Source organism: Parambassis ranga, chromosome 6 (genome assembly GCF_900634625.1).
Source record: "Parambassis ranga chromosome 6, fParRan2.1, whole genome shotgun sequence".
NCBI classification, from domain to species: domain Eukaryota; kingdom Metazoa; phylum Chordata; class Actinopteri; family Ambassidae; genus Parambassis; species Parambassis ranga.
This window is the reverse complement of record NC_041027.1, coordinates 2,798,406-2,819,813: the sequence shown is the minus strand read 5'-3', so window position 1 is coordinate 2,819,813 and position 21,408 is coordinate 2,798,406. Positions and strand designations below refer to the sequence as shown.

At 40.5% G+C, this 21,408-nt stretch overlaps 2 protein-coding genes across 3 annotated transcripts; both read right to left on the bottom strand.

The window, feature by feature from the left end:
• Positions 1 to 240: 240 nt before the first annotated feature.
• Positions 241 to 3,178, bottom strand: LOC114437629 (intestine-specific homeobox). Of its 2 annotated transcripts, none has more exons than XM_028408439.1 (5): positions 2,840 to 3,178; positions 2,704 to 2,760; positions 2,467 to 2,615; positions 1,745 to 1,846; positions 241 to 1,525 (listed from the first exon to the last, which is right to left on the bottom strand). In XM_028408439.1, exons 1-5 carry the CDS (start codon positions 3,060 to 3,062, stop codon positions 1,376 to 1,378), a joined length of 681 nt encoding a protein of 226 aa, XP_028264240.1. In that variant the 5' UTR covers positions 3,063 to 3,178; the 3' UTR covers positions 241 to 1,375. The 2 variants fall into 2 exon arrangements, with proteins under 2 accessions (XP_028264240.1, XP_028264241.1); XM_028408440.1 differs by having other exon boundaries at positions 2,710 to 2,760.
• A 1,332-nt stretch (positions 3,179 to 4,510) lies between these two features.
• On the bottom strand, positions 4,511 to 21,082 carry LOC114437815 (cyclic nucleotide-gated cation channel beta-1-like). The gene is given in 39 exon segments (XM_028408748.1): positions 4,511 to 5,031; positions 5,132 to 5,330; positions 5,456 to 5,602; positions 5,758 to 5,876; positions 5,957 to 6,040; positions 6,125 to 6,222; positions 6,322 to 6,481; positions 6,569 to 6,710; positions 6,850 to 6,972; positions 7,061 to 7,125; positions 7,224 to 7,310; positions 7,398 to 7,448; positions 7,593 to 7,801; positions 8,019 to 8,216; positions 8,997 to 9,151; positions 9,246 to 9,344; positions 10,704 to 10,759; positions 10,874 to 10,908; positions 11,564 to 11,887; positions 12,009 to 12,284; positions 12,463 to 12,634; positions 12,837 to 13,018; positions 13,255 to 13,340; positions 14,513 to 14,569; positions 14,687 to 14,836; positions 15,045 to 15,384; positions 17,228 to 17,252; positions 17,359 to 17,434; positions 17,641 to 17,704; positions 17,784 to 17,890; positions 18,030 to 18,120; positions 18,231 to 18,255; positions 18,752 to 18,854; positions 18,936 to 18,955; positions 19,094 to 19,199; positions 19,276 to 19,315; positions 19,424 to 19,445; positions 20,805 to 20,942; positions 21,059 to 21,082. Coding segments are annotated over 39 exon segments (4,695 nt in total). The 3' UTR covers positions 4,511 to 4,791.
• Positions 21,083 to 21,408: the final 326 nt, after the last annotated feature.

Here is a 21,408-nt window from a genome sequence, read left to right as displayed (position 1 = left end):
ATTATAAACACAAACTTTATCACACAACAATAGGCTACAAACAACAGACAACAAAATACATTACAAGTGATTATTACATATGGATCACATTTTCCAAAAATCATAGATCAGAGAACATTTTTAGTTATCAGGACTTTATTTGTTTTCCTTTTTTCTTTCAAGGTTTATGAGTTCAAAGTGTATCCACCTAGCTTGTAAATTGCTTCACTGACACTGATGCTTCACTATATTAATGATGTCATATAAAATAATGTATCAGTCAAGGGCACCAGTAATCTTATTGTAATACTTTAACTGTAGCTGGCTGCATGCCTCTGTATGTAAATAGGAGTTTTCATGCAGTGTATGGAGTTTTTTTTTTCGTTCAGACATTGAGCAGCACTTTGCAATAAATAATGCAAACACACACCAGATACAGATTGTTTAACACTTGTTAGCTGTAAGTGTCATCTAAATCATAGTATTATTCAGAAGAACGAGGACACAGTCTTTGTTATTGCTGTAGAACCACATGATAAAATTATGATTATACAATTGTGGTCAAGGTTTTCCATTGCTGTCCACCAACTTCAACTATTTTTGTCCTCTTTAAACCTGCCCAAACAGCCATCAGTACAGTCCATCTTACAGCAAACATGTAATAAAAACAGATATGACCAGGGTGAAAAGTTTACTTGTACTCACTGCCTTGTTAAATGTAATCAGTTATGGTCATCATGTTGGTTACTGAATAGATTACGGAGGTGTGTTATCATTCTTATAATTGGTCATTTTTTTGAAACATGCCATAAATCCTGCTTCCTAGAAAGAAGGTGATGTGAACACAAGGCCCAGTTTCCTAGAAGATAATCACACCAAAAAACAAAATGGCGATGAAATTCAGCCTGAGTTCACACTGTTCTGACTGAATGCTGTTTTTCAGCTAGTATTTTCCCCTTTGATCCGATCTGACAAGTTCTCCTAATTCCCCAGCTGACCTGCCAATAACCCCATTTTACAAGCCTAAATTAAGATAAGGACAGGTTGTCAGAACGTCAAACAGTTGAACGGTTCATGGCTATCTTATCTCTTAGGGAGTGTGGTGTCATGAAAAATGTCAAATGCTCTCCTGCACAATAACACTGCACTGACACAGCTCCCTACTCAGAGGAGGAGAGTGACTTTAAATTTGTCAAGTTATCACTGTGGTCTTATATTACAGAGAAATCCAACAGAATGTCTTCAACTTCATTAGTGAATGAAAAACATGTACTTTTGGTACAATTTAACAGCAGATATCATATTTGAAGAACACATTTGAATAATTAAAGATAGATAAATAATTGTATGTATCATCAGGAAAAAAATAAAACAAGACAGGAGGATAAGACGGGTGCTATTGTTCCAACCCCAGCGCGTCAAAATAAAGAGTCCTGTGACCTGAAGAATGTGAGCTGGTCAGCACAGCCGGTCTGAAGTACAGTCTTGATTGAAAAGGTTTAGGTAAGCAGCACGGCAGCCAGCACGGTGCCTGCAGCTGGGGCTCCTGTTAGAGCAGGGAAAGTGCACAACAAAGACAAAGTTTTCTCACAAGAATGTTTCACTTGGGAATGCCAAACAATGTTAAACGTTTGAGTAAACAAAGTTCTTCAGATGATTACTTCACAGATCTGAAAGATAATTCAGCTATTTTGTTAAATGTATGAAAATGATACATGAATATCTAAACATACGTTGCATTTTTATTTGCATATAAAATTGTTACCTCATAACGAAACAGGTGATAATTGTGTTGTCTGCTCATCAGCTCGATGTCCTTCAGTGTTTCAGCCTTCCTCCATTTGGCTCTGCGGTTCTGGAACCAAATCTGAAGACAAACGTTTAATCAGAATAATACATAAAACATAAGTAATAAAAAGAAATGTTTATGGTAGTTTAACATTTTTTTGGTTTAAAGATCTTGCCTTAGCCTTCTTAGCCTAAACACTGTCAGTGGGGTAGAAACAAAAAAAGGGATCGTTTTGACTATTATTTTCTATATTACTGTTGAGTTATTTGCAATAAAAGTCAAACAAATGATTAAAAACAGTGACATGGAAATTAGAATTACAAGAGGCAGGAGTTAAGACTTCTAGATATTTTAGTTTGTGTAAATATTCCAACAGCATTTAACCCAATCTGGTCAATTATTAGCTCAAAATCAGGTTTATCTGATCATTAATCATATTGGAGGTAATGACTTGTGAACATTTTTTGTCTAAGGACAATTACTGTTGTTGGATTGATTATTTTTTTATTATTATTTTATTATTTTTATTATTTTTCATTTTACTTTTTGAGAACATTTACTTAACCCTTGTTTCATGTATTCACTCAGCTTACAAAGGAAATAAATTGCAGAAACAGAGGAATCAATGTTGAAAGAAGTTTGTTGTACATTTACAGAGAACAAACACACACACAAACTGGATCAGCAGGCAGGCCCACCTGTATTCGGCCCTCAGTGAGGTGCAGGCGCGAGGCTAACTGGTCTCGCGTGTGGGTGTCTGGGTAGTGACTCTGCTGGAAAACCTTCTCCATCTCAAGCACCTGGACTTGTGTGAAAGTGACCCTGGTTTGTCTCTTTCTCCTCTGACCTGTATACAAATGACGGTCAGCATCATTTAAACAGAAACCTGCTGCTCTTTGCCTTTCACTGTCTGCATGTATAAATATGACCCTTACTCTTACAGTCTGTGGAAGCTTTTGGAGATGCTTCCAGGAGTCTCATTTTTGCAGATTCTATTGGCAAAGAAAAGATGTCATTAAGAAGATCGTATTTGTTCAAGTCCGATTTTCAAAATAAGAGTGAACAACGTACCTGTACATGAGTGCTGGCTGGATACTGTGTTGTTTTCCTTGATGACAGACCAGTTGCGATGGACTCTTTTCTCGACACATGTGGGCCTTCTCAAAATGTCCTCAATTGAATGGGAAATTCTGTTGTGTGTCTCAGGTTCACTTTCTTGGTCTATCTCTTTTTCTGTGTCCTCTCTGGTCCACATTTCCAGTAGTTTATCTGCTGCCATCAGCTCATCTGTCATTATATTTATATTTAAAAGCTTAGACGCACTATTAAAGAGTTTAAAAGATCCCCAGTATCATTTGTGTTCTTTCCGGCTTCTCAGGGTAAGAAACTCTTGTTCTTGTGTCTACGCCCTGTGAGGTAAGGACTTACTATTGTCCTCCCTCTCCTGTCAGCCTGTGTTTGACCTGCATCACATGGCCATCATGAAGGAGGAGCGTCTGGCTTCTATGAGAAGATCTTTTGATATTAGGCCTGTGCCAACCTCAACTATAATTATCTGTCACTATCATTATTCACACTGAAAGTTTAATACAGCTTCTGCATTTGTTTTGCTCTCCAATTAAAGAGGTATAACAATAAATTCTTACATCGTAGGACGGGGCCAAACAAGGTATCTTTGTCAACACCTAGTGAATACTTAGCAATAAAACATATATTTAAATTGTTGCACTTCTCTTTCTTATCTACTGATTTATTGCACAGCTTGTTATCACTTTGGCCTCAGATTGCCCTCTTACACTTAAGTTCACCTCTCAGAAACGCTGGGAACACTGAGCTATTGAAGCCTGAAGCAGAAAGAGAGAAAGGGTTTGTCTCCATCTAGTGGTGAATTCACTCTCACTTCAACTCTGAATGTAAAATTATGACATTATAAGAATAGCTACGAAGACATTACATTAGTTTTTGTAGGCTAACCCTGAGGTCCAGATGTTGTGTGTGTTCACTCCACACAAGCTGTGCTTGCCTGTTTCGACCTGTATTTTGAATGCATGATGCTGTAAAGGAAATGATAAAACCCCACTGTCAACATTATGGGTTAAATGTGGGTGCCACATTCATCTTGAATCTGTCACTTCCTGTCAAGTTTTCTTGTTTTGTTTTCGTCTTTTTTCCGGTCTGTAGCTCAGTTTATCTTGTTTGTCAGGCTTTCCTTCATGTAAGAAACGATAAAATATGCCGAAAACAAACATTTATTCGAACAAAATTTACAAACAGACAGGAATATAAACAGGGATACTTTCACCCCTGTTGAGATAAAAGTGCCGACCCTGATTGCGTTCTACAGATTGTCTGGCAGTATTGTTAGCTGGTTTATGGGCCCAATGTCTGTGGCTCAAAACATGTTTATATTTACAAAAAAAGAAAAAATATTTGTCATCATTACTAAGTCAAAAACATCTTATCATAAATTAAACTTTTAGTATTTACTAGGAATGCACATTTTTACATTACTGGAAAATTTAAACTAAATAAAAAAACAACTATATTTACATTATGGTACAAAATGTGATCCAAAAAAACATCAACAGCAGTACAATATTGAAGGAATGTTAATTACATACATTTTTGGGCTACTGTTTAGTGAATGTTGATAATAGGGATTGTGTAGAAAGAACTGTAGCTTTACTACAATAGGTGCAAGCTACTCACACCAACACAACAAAGTCAAAAATATAAGGCATAATGTATATTCAAGTTTACAAAAGAATCTGTAAACATTTAACAACAACAGCAAAAACAGTTTCTCATTTTGTATGTTGCAGAAATCTGGTCAGAGCCTTTCATCATAGCTGCAGTGAATTCAGCAATGTTGATGATGACAATGTACTATATAATGTGTGATATAATCAGGCAAGGAGTAATTCAGCTCCTTTGACTTTTTAGTCTCTCCTTCTCCTCTAAAGATTGTCATCACTCTTGTTCACAGAATGTGTCAAGTCCTTCCTCATTCTTTAAGAAAATCATCACAGTTTCTTTTCTTTCCTTTTCCCACCATTCTCCTCCTCATCCTCACTGTTACTCTCACTTTCTATCTCATTGCTCTGCTCCTGGGATACACCCTGAGGCAGCACAGAGAGGCGGCATCTGGAAACTGAGCTAAATGTTGTGGAGCTAGCAGAAGTGGGTGATGGCGTGTCCAAATCTCTGTCTGCTCTGGTGCTGGAGGCCGGAGATGGTGGAGGCAGGGAGGAGGTGATGGATGGCTAAGGAGATGATAGGAAAGGGGAGGAGAAGAGAGGAGAGAATGAACTTCTATAGAACCTAGTTGTTCCATCAGGTGTCCTGGTGTTTTTTTTTATTTACCTGTAATGAGATAGTGGACTTGTGGGTTTTCTCTTTGACTTTAGCCAGAGCTCCTTTAAGCCCAGAAGATCTCTCGGTCATCTCAAGTGCCGCCCTTAGCAATTTGGGGGTCTCTGGCCTGACAGAGGCCGCTGGCACTTGAGTGGGTTCTTTAGGCTCTTCTTTGGGCTCAGGCTTCTTTCCCTTGGTAAGCAACTTCCTGTTGTTAAGACAGTAACAATCAGACTCACAAACACTGTAGTCAGTGAATGCATATCAGAGGATGTTTTGATCTGGTGGATCACTACTACTGTAGTAAGAGTAAGAATATGCTTCATGTTTAACCTGGCTTTCTTGCGGAGCAGTTTCTTGGACTCAGGATAGTGGACCAGGATCTCATTCAGGTCTTTTTTGTCCAGGATGAACAGATTAGCAAAGCCGTGAGCGATCACATTGGCTGTACGCCTGTTAACCCCACCGACGGCGAGCAAACTGCCAATCAGATAAAGTTATGATTAAAAATTGCATTTTCCACAATTTTACAGTTACATTTCAGGAACGCAGAGGCCCTGAATTTCATCCTATTTTTTGATTATAAAAGATAAAATTGTATAAGAAATGTTCTTCATTCCACATCAGATCATTACCTGATCTCTCCAAACACTGATCCTGCTCTGAGTGTTACAAACACTGTCTTCCCATCAGGTCCTCCAACCACCTGCACCTCCCCTGCCTTTATGATGTACATTTCACGTCCTACTTCACCCTGAGGAGGATTTAAAAAAACACATTTATTAACAGACAGTTAAAAAGCTGTTATTTCATACAAGCAGACACACGGTGTACCTTTTTGCAGACATAATCTCCTGGGAGGTAAACCACAGAGCGTAGGCTTTTTAGCATGTCAAAGATCATCTGCCTGTCACAACCCTGCAGAGGGTACAAAACATCAATAACAACAATAGAGTCTCCATTCACATGACACTATGATCATTGTTTTAAAGGAATTCCTACCTGAAACAGAGGGACTTTGCTCACAATGGAGTAGTTGACATCTACAGCTATGTCCAAACGCATTTTATCTGGCAACTGATTCAGCAGCTCCTGCTCGTCTGGATAGTGAAAAGCAAAGTGTGACTGAAATCTAAAGATAAAAGTATCATGCAAATATGTGTGTGTGTGTGTGTGTGTGTGTGTATTCTCCTCCTTACCCAGCATGCCTTGCGATTGCCAGGTGTAGTTGTACCAGGTTTTGACCCGGTTCTGGACATCTTTTGGGATGCGATAAGAGGACATGTATTTAATAGTATTGTCCACACATGTGCGGTAGTATGTTTGACCTGCTGTGGCTGCACCAACGACATCACGCATCTGATAATACAAAACAAAAAAATTAATCAGAATAGATTGTTATATATATATATATGGAAGGCACACATGCCTCCGTTCTCTACTTGCCTGTCCAATCATGATGGAGAAAACAAAGACCCCGATAGAGTAATTGACGAGCTGGAAGACAGTCTCAAATTGGGTCGTAGGAGCTGGTACACCCCCGATGGTAATGAGAGTCTTCACCGCAAAGTAGTAACAGCGAATGTAACTGAGCAAGGAGACAGATATTTTGTGTGACTGCATGAATACAGGCTTGGGTGTGCTCTTATTTAGACACCTTGCTCATTTGTCTGTACAGATTTTATCTGCTGGGCACCTATCAATCAACAGTGTTTTTTTCCACCAACCTGTTGCCCTCGCCATTGTACACCCACTTTGTAGATCCCAGTCCAGCGAAGTCAGAGACCCAGTAGTAGAGACAGGCATTACAGTGGAGGCAGTAAAGAAGGTAGGTGGTGGTCCTGATCACCCTGTCAGACAGTATAAATCCAGTTATTATCTCTGTGTCACTGCCTGGCATTTAAGCACACCCAGTAGACATCATCATATACTGCTGACCTGTAGATGTAGGCTTTGGTCAGGATGGCATCTAGACGCTCATTGAACTCAAAGAAGGAGCTGATCTGGGGAGATATGTATAAAAAACAGCAAGATATTTTGTGGTTGTGTTTCAGAACTGGTTATTACAAATTTGAAACTATTTCTCTCATTTGAACCTCACCTTCAGCAGCCTAGGTATACGGAGCAGAGGGTTTATGCCTATTTTAAAATAGAAGATCTCCAGAGGAACAAGGCTGGCCACATCCAACTGAAAAACAAGGCGATATGACCTCACTTCACCTTGTCTGCACAAACTGCACTCATTAGACTTTCACACAGCTCCATGATTGTTTACCTTGAAGCGTTTGGTTTTCATGTAATTCTTCCTCATCTCTTTTTTGTCACACTGGGAGGAAAAATACAATTATGAACAATAATCCCCCGTACTGAGTGAATCCCATTAGACCCCACATGGAAAAAAAGTCAACCGAAATGTTTATTCTCATGCATTGTTGTTAGAGTAATATGCTATTTGTGTTGTTCTACTCACCACTAAGTCTCCTCCACGCACAAACTGCAGACGTGGTTGAAAGATTGTGATGTCCAGGATATAAATGAGGTCACACAGGTAGTCCGTCAACAGCCAGTAGTAAATATTGTCTGGGGTTTGGTAAGGAAAAGCTGAACGCACAGGGATGAACCATACATTCCAGTTCCAGGCCAGAGACACCAAAAACATCCACAGCACATACATTAGGTCTGCAAGTAAGAAATACAGAAATTAGGTAATCCAGGAGAATGAATGGAGTAGTGTGTACAGATTAAACCAATAGTGTATCAACTACACAATGCATTAAATAAGCACCATCTAAGCTGGAATATATCTTTGAGCTAAACAAAGATAAGGCTCGGGCTTATTATTAGGTGACTAGTGTCTTTATAATCACAGGGGTGGTGCTTTTGGTTGGGTTCTCACTGGTGAAGGGGTCGATGCTGGCAGGGAAGCGGTAGTGCATACATGCTTGTATCCACCGTGGAGCTTTCACCTTACAACAGTGACTAGCCTGCTCCTCCTCTGCTCTAATCTTCGCTCCTACTCCAGATGGACCTGCCTGTGTCTCCTTCTCATCCACAGCTCCAGGAGGGGGCTCAGGAGCCGGGGGCTGAGGAGGAGCTGAAAGGACGTGACAGACAGACATACAGTCAGGAGATATTTCAGAAGCACAGTGGTATATAACATAACTAAAGGTTGATGTAAGAAGACAGATTAAGTATAGTTATAAAGTTTAAAGATCTTCCAGGTGTGTTACAGAATACTTAATAACATGACTACATCACAGCTAGCTACGTCCTGACTGGTACAACACCTTTAAAAGAACTATTTGTGCAAAAAGAGAATCAGTGCAGACAGAAAATGTACAGAATAGTTAACTAGGATACATCCAAACTTGCAAATATTTCAGGTCTGTAACTAAGGAAGCAGGATAACACCTTGCAAACAGGCCAATGTCTATCAGTCTCTCACACCTGCCACTGTGTACACTTCTAGTAGCAACTTGACAAGCACGAGTTGATAGACATAGTCTAAAGCCCCTACAAAAGCCTTATTCATTGCAATGGGATGCTAAGCATTCACTATGGGATGAATGGTTAGTGCTGCTGCTACACAGGGAGTCCGATGGAAGCAGTCACTGTTTCCACTTACCTGTGTGTGACTGTCATTTGGCGCTTTTTTGGGGGGGTATATATTAAATCAGTCCAGTGTTTATAGGAATGGCTGGTGTCCTGCCTGCTCTTGGCTGACTCTTTCAACCTGGAATTAAAATGTACTGTAACAGCCGCTACATCTATACAAGAGACTCTCCTCTTGTTTTCTTCTCATATTTGTTTTGTGCACCAGCTGTTTGTGTGTGTGAATGACAGCAGAGAAAGACTTGCTGTGACTTGCACTCACAGGGGACGATGCTGTCTTCATCTGAGCTGTCTGGGTCAATGAGTTTCTCCTTTGCCTTCTCAGTTCTCTCTTTAAACATCCTGACCAGCTCCTGAAGTCTCTCATTCACCACAGTGCTGGTCTGACTGGCTGAGGAGGTTGGACGTTCTCTCAGACTATGAGAAAGGTGAGAAATAAAATAAATTGCTGCACTGAATTCGACTCTATTTGCTGGATGATAAGGCGTGTGTGTGTGTGCATTGTGCTCACATATCTTCTGTGCTGTGCAGGCTGGACTGGCTGGGCCAGGCTCTGACAGGGAGGCTTGCTTCATCGTCATCATCTTCACTTTGAGAGTGTAGCCTCCTACTGTCGAGAGTTTAGTAGAAACATAATTGGTTCAACAAAATTCCTAATTTAATGATTTAATAAAATAAAATCCAATGAGACGTGGCTTCACTGTGTATTATGTTAAGTGATATATGTGAGAGAATTTGAAATTTTTTGTTACAGAATCATAATTTTCTCACAAAAATGACAAATGTGAGGATTGTAGACAATGAACAATGACTGACCACTGCAACATATGGATGGATTAATGCCTGATGATGACATATGGACAGATGAATAAATAGATAGACAGCACTAAGAGCTGGGTATCTTACATCTTTGTCCAGATAGTCCTACGATTCCTTCCACTATTGTCGTGAATGGTCAGAGAAAGATTTAAGAGAGAAAGAGGTTTTGTGTGTGCCAAGGGGAAAACATAAAGTTATTCCAAGCAAAAAAAACATAATATAGAAAGGGATAAATCACCTACAGCTTTCTTTCAAGTAGGTGACACAGTGATAATGCAAGTGCAAGCTTGTGATGCATTTGTTTATTGACTTTTGTTTGCTACGTCACGACAACAACCATAGTGTAGCCAAGAGCACAGAGCCATGCAAAAGTGAACAGAGACAACAAAACAAAACAACACAAAGCAAGAGAAACACTTTTTGCAAACAGTTTTAGCTCCACAATAAGTCATTAAACAACATGTGCTGCTAGTTTTGTGTCACTTTGGCAGCTCTTATTGTTATATGTAAAAAAAATTTTTTAACTTCATCAAGAAAGAATCTAAGCAGCTGAATTCTTGCACACACATGGTTTCTGCAGGACACTAAAAATAAAGTAATACAATAAAGGTGGAAAGACTGCAGAGTGAGAAGATGGACAGTAGAGGGCAGTAAGTACATTTCAGACAGCACAAAGGACTAAGTGAAGCATCTAATTCCAAAATCTCCATTAAAGTCCATTAAATCCAGTTCTGTAACTGAAGTTCATGAATTTCATGAAGAAGAAAAAAACTCCTTTTAGATCCAAATGCTTCACTTCAGAGAAGATCAGAGAAGCTGACACCACGACAGACATGCTACTTTATATTTCATTGATATAAAATGTACTACTATGAACGCACACATATTGCAAATGTCATATTTTCAATGGTCACAATACAACTACAACTCAAACAATCCATGCAGTTTCCTTACTCTTTATCTCCTTTACTGTGGAGGCAAAGCATGATGAGAAAGAAAACAGGAAAAATATTTCAGAGCATAGTTCAAATGCTTTGAATATTTCCATTATAAAAACTGCTTTAATTCACTATTTGTTAAGTATCAATAACCTGCCTGCAATTGTTTAGAGATTACAGAGCAAGGAGCTGCTTATGCAGCTCTATCTTACCTCTGACGGCCTCCTGATGGGGTCACAGGAACAGTGAGGGTGGTAAGTTTGGGATCCTGTGGAGTGAGGATTTGGGGAATATTACTCTGTTCCTCCCCTCCTCCTCCTCCTCCTCCAACTCCTCCTTGCCCTCCTCCTCCTCTCTCATGCTCTGAATCAACATCCTCTACATTAACAGCTGGGCGAAGGCTGAGGCTGGAGCTCTCTGTAGAGTTTAACACACAATACACTTATTAACATTTAACATTTAATCCAAGGCATCACAAACAAAACAATAATATGATAAAGGCAAAGACATGTTGTTATTGTTGCATGTGAAGCACTGCAAGGGGCCAAAAAGGACATAGTTATGAGCAGAAGCAGAGCAGGTCAGGAGACAGGGCAGATTTACCACGCAAGGCAAGAGCATCTAACAGTGAACTAGGCCATGTATAAGAGTGCCCTCATAGCTAAGGATGAAGTTTACTTATGTGGCAAGCCAGTCTGAATAATAATCTGGCTGAAGATACCCCGGCACAGTTCTGTTTGTTATCAGTAAAAACAAATTGTATACTCTGTATACTGGTTGTTAGACATTTTATCAAAAGCATAATCTTTTTACTTAAAAATGAAGAGTTTAAGGCAAGCAGTGATATCAATAGCTTAATTATGGAGACAACAACACACTAATAAAAAACATTTACATTCACAACACTAAACAGCTACTGTGTTATCATAACAGTGTGACCATACTCTTGAACACAGTGTCAGTAAGCTGACATCTGAACTCAAACATACTAATGTAGATTTAATGTTACAGCTACAGGGTTGAATGAGTTCAGGTATGCAAAAGTAATGACACTCCTCTTATGCGGATTCACCTGCAGGTGTTATTGGTGGAATGTCATCTTCAATGAAGAATGCTGGGTTAGAGAGGCCAGACAGCTGCCGGGACAGGGTGCTGAGCTGCTTAGATGGGGGGCTGACGATGGGTGGCAGGCGTGGGTAGGATGGCACATTTGGCAACTCGAGGGTGCTACTGTTTGGGGAAGATGGAGAAGGAGAACGGGAGTGCAGGTGGGGGTGATGAGGGGGAGAGAGGGGGGCGTGTCGCACAAGCTGGTTGAGTTCTACATGTTGCTGATTCTTGTTTTGCTTCTGTTTTCGCTGTTGTTGTTGTTTCTTAGGCATCTTGAGGCATAAGGCTGTTGAGGCGGTTCCGCACGTTTAGAAAGTACTGCTGAGATCGGCTGGGGAACTGGGAGAGCTTTTGAGGGATGCTTGCAAAACTCTGGGAAAGATTAGACAGGCTGGGTCCCACTGAACCTTCTGAGTTTTTGGGTAAAAGCTCAGTCAGAGTCTGGGCAATATTTCGAGGAACCTGTGTGAGTCGGATTTGGGACAACTCTTGTTGTAACTCAGGTGGTAGGGAGGGTATAAACTTGGTAATGTCAGAGAGCTGGGTGGGAAACTTAGGCATGGAAGGAATTTTGGGTGGAGAGATGCCGTTCTCTTTGAAGAACGCGTTGATGTTGCCCAGGCACTCAGAGGTGTGAGGAATGCGCATCAGGCAGCTCTTAAATGCATCACAGCTGACTGGAGCTATAGAGGAGACAGGTGGAGGCAGATAGAGTCAGGCAGAATACAAGCAAGGTGGGAGACTATTGACAATCAATAGCAAACAGCAATCGAGTCATTTACAATGACAATGTCCAACTACTGTACACTGTCATTTACAATGACAATGTCCAACTACTGTACACCTATTAAATACACCTACAGTCACCAAGTGACATGTGCTCTGTGCCAAAAAGGACAGGACCCTGTTCAAATCCTAAATATGTGAGCAGCTGGTGTGAATGCACCATTATCTTGTATGCAATGTACACAATTGTATTCTGAGCCTCAAAATAGTACATACCACCACTGTCGTCTCCAGTAGCTTCCTCCTTCTGCGAGAACATACAGTATGAGAACAGGATCATCATAATATTCTCAAACAGTGTTTAACTGTTTCAATTGTTTTTCTGCTGATGTGTAACACAATCAACAATCAACTTTCTTACTCTACTCAGAAACATAGTAACTTGGATTACAGTCATGTAGATAGTGATTTAAAACATTAATAGTATACAACTCTATCAGGGACATTACTTTTTCAGCAGCTTTGTCAGCTTCAGTGACTTGATCGTCTTCTGCTTTCTGTGGCTGCTTGGTGACAGGCTCAGCCTCTGGATCAGCACTGGCTTCTTGGTTTGTGGTCTCTGGTTCCGGAGAAGGTTCTGGTTCTGGCTCTGGCTCAGGCTCAGGCTCAGGCTCAGGCTCAGGCTCAGGTTCTGAGCTCTTCACTGGTTCAGGACTTGGAGGTGGAGGGGTTGAGACTTGCTGTGGCTCTGCTTCCTCATTTGGCTCTACATTTTTTTAAGATTGATTTTATTAGCATTGGAGTGCTACACAACAATTATTCTGCATTTGTAATTGTTTTAAGATTGGTTATTTGTTTGTAGTCTGATAATCAATTAAAGCACATTTGATTTCACTACAGTTACTGATATTATAAGTGATCTGACACTGTAGCAGGGCCGTCTACCTGGTTCTTTGGCAGCAGGCTCCTCGGCCTCCACTTGCTGCTGCTCCTCAGCAAAACTTTCTTCTTTTCTGCAGGACAAGAGAGGGGAACAATACAGTCAAAACATTACAAGGTTATTACAGTTCAGTATGGGTGCACATGGTGGTATAACTGGGGGAAACCTACCACAACACAGAATTTTAATTTGTCCTGTAGTTTTGGGAGTGTGAACTGAAATACACACACTATATGGAATGACCTGCCTTTGTACATTAGACAGGCGTGTGTGTGATTTACTGTAGGCTACTGCATGATTTTATATATTTACCATGTAATGTCCTGAATTATTGTTCCAGTTACAGATGTTGAATGAAATGTTTTGCAGGCCCAGACTTGACCTATGTTTATATTAGTAATATCACATCCGACATAATGTTCCCCATCCTTCATGGTCTGGTATAACACAAACTGAAACACAGGAGCATCCATAACACTTCACTGAATTTTAGAAATCGCGGGAAAAGAACTTTACCCAGCGTAAGCTTTACTGTCTGTTTACACTCACCAGCCACCTGTAACGTTACAATCTGAACTACTGTTTAAAATTACTTTAAAAACACGTCAAAACAAGCTTGACCACCGTGCCTGACCACGACGCTATCATACGGTACTCACTTTCTCCGTCAATGTGCGTTTATCGTCCTGACATAAAAGACGAACTCGCCTGTGAGGTCTCACAGTCCGGATATGCTCATTTTGGCAAATGTCGAAAAGCAATGAGGGAAAAATTCCGTTTGTACACGTCAGTCCATCAGTTTCTCTGCGAGAGCTGCAGCAGGTGCGCACTGTTACCGAGGGAACCGCGAAGAAGAAGAAGAGGGGGACGGGTGGACGGTGGGAGGTCGGCTGTTGCCAAGGGAAGCTGTGGTTGCTATGACACAGCGTGTGATGCTGAGGCAGCGCGCGGCACAGATCACATAACAAGAACCCACGGGATTTGGGGACCTGTTGACAGCACGATATCCGGAAGAAGTGTTTACGTATACTGCATATTACAACAAATTAAATCATCAATCAATCAAGTTAGTTAAATCATTAAACGACTGAATGCTGACCTTTTACTTGCTAATGTGCTAATGCTAAGGACCTACATTCCTTCCACTTTAATAAGCGGTACGATATTTATATAGGCACAGCACACGAGGAGTAAGAGAGGTGGACTAAAGGGATGAAGGGGTCCACAACGAAGGTTCATTTGCACTCTTACTCTGAGCCACTGTGCTCCACCTCACTGTCCTCTGCTTGTGACACTGGCAGCCTGGTAACAGTAAACACACAGTGTCACATCCCTTCACAAATCTCACTATATAAATGTTTAAAGGCTCAAACACATAAACTTGATCTCTTTCTCTAGTTGAAGACAGCAAGCTCTTACTCAGCTTCAGGCTCATCCAACAGTTCCTGACTTCCCAGTGAGAGTTTGAAGGACTGCCCCTCGCTGGCCATCTGTCTGATAGCCATCTCAGCTGTCTGCCTGGCCACCTCTTCAGCCATACGTGCCATCTCAAGCCTCTCTTGAAGCAGACTGCAAGGAGATAAGACACGTCTATGCTTGAAAACATAAGTTATTTTAAGAAAATGTCTGAATGTTTTAGTTATGATCATTAAATTAACCAGAATTGGCCTACTCAAAGAGATGGTAAGTGACTGACACACATATTAAATATTTAGATCTGCAGCATTTAGTTTACAACTCTTTAGGACCTGTTTTTCCTCCTCTCTGCGTTCCTTACCGTTCCTCCATGGTGGCTAAAGCAACATCTTCCGCCTCCTTCTTAATGCTCTCAATAAATGGTGTCCAGCGGCCTGTCTGCGTCTCAGCATCTTCTTGAGATGTCTTTGTCACGCTCTCTGACTGTGGTAGTTCCAGGTTAGTGTCGGCACAGTTCTGAGACATCACTGAATTGGACCGTGACTGCTGTGTGGCTTCTGGCTGTGGCTGTAATGTGGGTGATGGTGGAGTCAGGGTTGTAGATGGAGGTGCAGTTGCAGGTGTAAGGTGATCTTGCTGCGGGCCCTCATTGTCTGATTCCACATCCTCCAGGACCATGTCAGGTTTGAGTTTGGATGAAGCTGTGGGTTGATGAAGGATGAAGTGTGACATTGTGGAGAATGCAGAAATGTTGGGAATTTGACTTGCATTAAACAGTTTGAGTTTACATCTTAATACATCATTTGTTCAAGTAAAGGTAAGACTGTACTGTGCTCTTGTTTGAGCTTTAAGAGCTCAAAAGAAAATGTTGTTGTCAGGTATGCACATAATTCACTAATGTCATTCAATTTGAATGATAGAGGACATGGGGGCTCTGTTACTGTGTATACTTTATGTATATAGGGTAGGTTATTAATAAAAGGAACAAATAAATCAGTTCACACACTCACCGAACCTTTATTGATTACAGTATTGACATATTGGCTATTTCACAAATTTTCTTTGTGAGCAAGTATGTTTCTTTCAAATCAGTGAAACACTCTAGACTGCCACAGCACACATTTCAGGCCACAAGTCACAGTTCAATGCCGGACAAACAGACCAAGTGGATCAAAGTGGGCCTTACACTGCATCTACACTTATAGTTTTATGTTGTGCAACATCCACTAAAGCCTTGGAGAGGCTCACATGATAAGGGGACAGCAGTGGCGCAGTGGTATAGCGGTATAGCAGGGTTGTCCAATAACCGGAAGGTTGGTGGTTTGATCCCAACTCCTCCTTAGTCACTGTTGTGTGTTCTTGGGCAAGACACTTCACCCTAGCCTGTGGCGCGCCTTGCTAGTCATTGTATGACACTGCTTGGCAGCAGCCTTAACGAATTTCCCTCTGGGATTACTAAAGTATCTAAAATAAATAAATAAAATAAAAATAAAAATGATAAACTAAAGCACAAATAAGGAGGAGTTAAAAACAAACTTTCCTCTACAGTAGATCAAGTATAAATAGATACATTAGATTATAATTTGGCCTAACATAAATGAACATAGCTGCCATTTAATCAATGTTTCTGTCAGGTTACAAAGATATTTAATCTTGAGACTTCTGAAGACTCATGACCCATAATATTGATGATTATGTTTCAAATTTATGATCAGTATTTCCTCTGATCCTTTACATCCCATTTTACTTTATCTGACTGTTTTCTGGATATTGAAATGGCAACATGAATATATAGTGTCCCTTTAAATTGGTTAAAGCACAATGAAACAACAGAAAATATTCTGTCTGCAATCTTGTTGTGCATAAAACCTAAAATAACTTCAGATACATGGCAAATAACTACTTGTTTCTGTGTCAAATAGAAAATGTGCAAATTCATAATATCACAAAGACAAGAGGACAAAAACACACCTAAGGTTGCTAAGAATAATACAGTACGCTTTTAACTTGTATCATAATACATTCTTGTAAAACTGTACTGTGTACAGTAAGGTGAGTTGAATATATCTCTATATTCTTATGATAACAGCTGCCTATAGTTTCTGCACTGAGCTGCACGCTGTACAGTTCTGCCAACTGCACATTATGTCTATTGGTATCTATCTGTCTGTTTGTGGTAAATCGGAGTGCCCCCCCAGTCGTCTCCTCCTGCTGTTTAAGGGGCTCGCAGCGCCTTCCCCCCTGAAACAGAAGGAGAAGAGGGACTGAGTTAGGCTCCGGTCCGACCAAAACACCTCTTCAAAAACTATGGGGGGAAAAACAAGAGGGTGCTTCAACAGACACACAAGATTACAATACAACAAGTATTAATCATGAGCAATGAGATGTGCCCCATTGTTTTTAAAGAGGTGTTTTCCAGTAATTCTTTGATGAGAAAACATTATCTGATATTGATCCACTTGACTGAACTGTGAATTGTGGCACTCCGGAACAACAATGTTATTTTACAGAGGGAAGCTACAAGTCAATAAAACCTCAACTTACCTTTCTGTAGGACTTCTGCTGCACCCTGAAACAAAATAACACAGTATAACATACAGTATAACATACATAACATACATGTACAGCTATACATGGAGAAAATCAAAGTAACAGGGGAGAAGTCCTGAGCCTACCCCAGTATCATCTTTGGGGGGAACAGCGGGCTGAGGCAACTTCAGACCCAGACCTGAAACAAACCAGCTGACCACACTGCGGAGAAACGAGACATTACCAGACAGAATCCACATTATCACTGGCTGGAATGGTAACATTACATGAGAGTTTCTCTGTATGTTAAGGAATTATTAAAGTTAATGATGTCTGAAATCAATGTCAGTTTGGTGGTTCTGGTCTTGTGTCATAACTTGTGGTACTTTCTTGGGTAAGGGGGTGACTCTTCCTTGATTAAAACTTACCCTGAGGCCTTGCTGTCTGTGTCCAGTGAGATTCCACTGAGAGATTCAGGTGGTGGTGAGAAAACTGCAGAATGGACAGAGAAATAAAGGTCAACTTTAGCTGTCAAAAGTTGTGAATCTGAGATGTTTGGGTTTAAAATTACTTTTGTCCAGAGAGGAGCGGGTTGACTTGGGTGATGGTTCTATGGGCACAGCACCAGGGGGCAGTATCACCGGCTGAGGGATTATCCGCGTTATCCAGTTTACCACTCTAAACAGAAACAAGAAAAGGAAGATCGAACCTTACTGGTAAATAGAAGATTCAATTACAAACGGATGTAAAATTATATAAAGTATGTGTGTAATCATTATTGTTTGTGAATATGTAGTATGAGGTTGTTCACACTCACTTGGGCGGAAACTGATTGGTTGAACTGTCTACTTCTGACTCATCTTCTGACACCATCTCCACAACTGGGATGTGTGGAAGGGGCTCAGCATCTGAATACACACACCATCATGGATATCACATAATGATTTTAATCTAATTATTTCATTTTTTCATTCATAAATAAGTCATCACACAGTATGACTGAACGTGAATGACATACCTGGCATTGTTTCTACATCATACACCTGTAGGAGGGAAGAACAGGCTTTTTATATTGAGGACAACACATTACTGTTAAAATAAATCATTAATTCAATTCATTGTTAAAATATAAGAAATATGCATTATTATTTTCACTAGACATAAAAATGAAGGCTACAGCATGTTAGTCTTTAATTCCTGCAGGTATGTGGTGGTCACATGATGTGTCTGGTTTAAATAGCAGTGAAGGTAATGGAGGGGTTTAATCTGGATAACCCCCCTGTAAATTCAATAAGCTTAATCCCTACACATGATTAGTCTTATAAACCCATAGGTCAGTTTTAAGTTGCTCCAGTCAAGTGTCATGCTGATCAAAGACATACAGTTGATGTCAGGACATACTTAGTACAATTGATCCAGTTGATCACCTATATGTAGGGTAATTAAATGAGGTTGACAGCCCCAGTTAACTGTTCCTGGTGATGCAACGTCTTTTATGTGTGTTTACAGATGATCAGACTTCTGCCGTTTGTGTCTCACTTCTGTGTGCTCCTCATCTGTGGGTTGGGTCTCTCTGTACTTTTCGTCAGGCTGAGGCAGCACTTTGGTCAGACCCTGAGTGACCCAGCTTATCACTCTAGACCTGGCAGAAAATCAGACTTTAACTCATCTTTCACAGAGCACATTGTTATTCAATAATCTCCATTTATTTAATATTTACTACCTTTCTCCATCCTCTCCCGTCTGATGTATAAACAAAAGAAAAAGAAAAAATGATTCCAGCTCTAATTTAAATGATTAATGGTGAACACTGACAAAAAAGAGGTCCACTTTCAGCCTGATATGTCACAAAATAAGTCAGTCTACACACTGTAAACTCACATTGGCATCAGAGTTGGCTCTGCTGAGTCGAGGAGAGCCAGAAGGCTGCGGCAGGGAGCTAACGAACCCATTAGAAAGCCAGCCTAATACTCCAGACTGTCCCTGGCTGCAGGGAAGACAGAAAGCTGTCAGATGTACATGTCTACACTGAATGATAACAAAAAGCTGTTCAAAAGCTTTACCTGTCCTCTTCCTCTGCATTTTTCAGTGGAGGACTCTTCACTGTGGAATAAATTATATTACACATTATAAATGTCACACCTCTTCACAATGTGATCTTGTCTATGGGTGCCACACACTACTTTAATAACAGTTCCAAATAATCCTTACCATCTCTGCTTTTTGTGGGTTCCTGTAAGGATTAAAAAGCAGAAAAAGAATAAAAAGACTGATGACTAACTACGTTTAAAGTTGGCATGATGAGTGTGCATACTGTATGTGTGTGTGTTGTCTTACAGTATTAGAGTTTTTGGCAGGTTCATCTGTCCCAGTGGTTTCAGGGGGTTGGGGAACCACTTTCACCACCCAGTTAAACATTCTGTTAAGCAAACACACACAAAATTAGCCTCTTAGAAGCCCTCCATCAAACATTGTTGGCACTGCTGATGATAATGAAGGATAAACTCTTTCCTTCATTAAAGCAGCCACTTCATCTGTCTCACAGAGAGCCCTTAACTGCAGCTAATGAGGTCTGATTAAGGACATTCACCTTCCTTCTAATTCGCTTTTAAACCTCCTCTCTGTGGTCTGAACTACTTTTCCCAATTTAAAGGTCTCTTGGCTTGTCAGTCTGTTACTCGTAGAAGATACAGAAGTCAGGTCCATGCAAACTCCCACACATAAGTCAAAAGTTAAAGAACATTAGAAGGCAGAGGTTTAACCTCATTGAGGCAGCAGCACAACATAAGCTGCTTTACCGAGAGGCTCTACAGGTGGAAATCACTTATATCAATCAACACACTGAGGAATCGAACTCAAATATACAGGAGGAGGAGTATTTAACTAACCCAGCTGCACAACGATGAAACAAATAGAGAGTCTTAGAGGCAGCAGGGGTGCCACTTGTCTGATTTAATCTCAGATGTAATTATTATCCTCTGCGACAGTATATCTGCTGAGATAATCCACTTAAGGAACAGACCTGCAAGACGTCCTGCAGCTTCATCTGAGGCAACCACAGCAGTAAAAAGTGATTATTTCCATTAGCTAAATGGTTTCTGTTGTCTTTTACATTACATATAACAAACATATCACCATGAAATGCTTCAACAAATCACCCAATTTCAACCCTGCAGGAGATTCTGGATTTAAGCTGTGACCAGATAGTGAGGGTTACTGAAACAACCTCTAAATTATTGGACATTTTTGTGGTGGAATTGTTTGATTGAAAAAAATCCACGCACACAAACTTTTGTTGTTGTGATCTCAGTTTGTGATTCTAAACGGCTTTGAAACATTAGATTAAACAGTGCAGCTCTGCAACCTCATTCTCACTCCTTAAGGCCTGAATATCGTCACATATTTCATTTACAGTCAACACAAACCGGAGGCAACAATCCAAATTACAACCAGACGGTCGCTAGCTGTCACAATTACAATATCATAATAACTGTAAAAACAGCCTACTTCAATGTGAGGGTAGCACTGATGAGCAATACTTAAACTATCCATAAACAGGTATATTTTCCTGCGCCAGGCTTGTTTTCCTTACCTGTGTGCCTACAGGTAGTTCTGCATGCCGGTGGTGTCGAGATCCAGAGTGCGGCACAGCCGGCACAGATCTGTTTCCACAGCGACTGCCTGCGGCTAACGGGATTAACCTGCAGTACCTGAAGGTCAAGGCACAATCCTGGACTGTGAGCAATCGCAGATTAACAGTAGAGAAATGTTCTGTCGAGGCATCATCCCTGTAACCTATATACTGTTGTCACCCCACCAGAGAAAACTGTGTCCTCAACCTCTTACCTTCTGCTTCCCGTTATCTTTCATCCTCACTATAGTTTTTATTATAGTTTTATTTTAGTTTTTATAAGTCAAACATGGAGCCTCCTGCCAAAAAGTATATCTATTGAATTTTTGCAGCTATTTACCTTATTTGATGACATTGTCCTGAATTTATTTTTGTGATTTGCCAGTCATTATAATAATACTACCTGAAATGTGTGTTGCCAGCAGAGGCGTAAAGTATTAACTACAGATTTGACTTTCTTGTACCCCTTCACAGGACCTTCACCTGTTATTGTGCATTTGCATTAAGTTTAAATATTTATGTTACTCCTGTAATCCTAAGAAAAGAGAAAGGGACGGGGATCTGA

Excerpts from the sequence above, each read along its gene's own strand:
- LOC114437629 (XM_028408439.1), bottom strand. The coding sequence starts at position 3,062 with ATGACAGATGAGCTGATGGCAGCAGATAAACTACTGGAAATGTGGACC. Across the intron at positions 2,616-2,703 it reads AGCTTCCACAGACTGTAAGA|GTCAGAGGAGAAAGAGACAA; the intron begins GTAAGGGTCATA and ends ATTTGTATACAG. Across the intron at positions 1,526-1,744 it reads ATCACCTGTTTCGTTATGAG|GAGCCCCAGCTGCAGGCACC; the intron begins GTAACAATTTTA and ends CTGCTCTAACAG.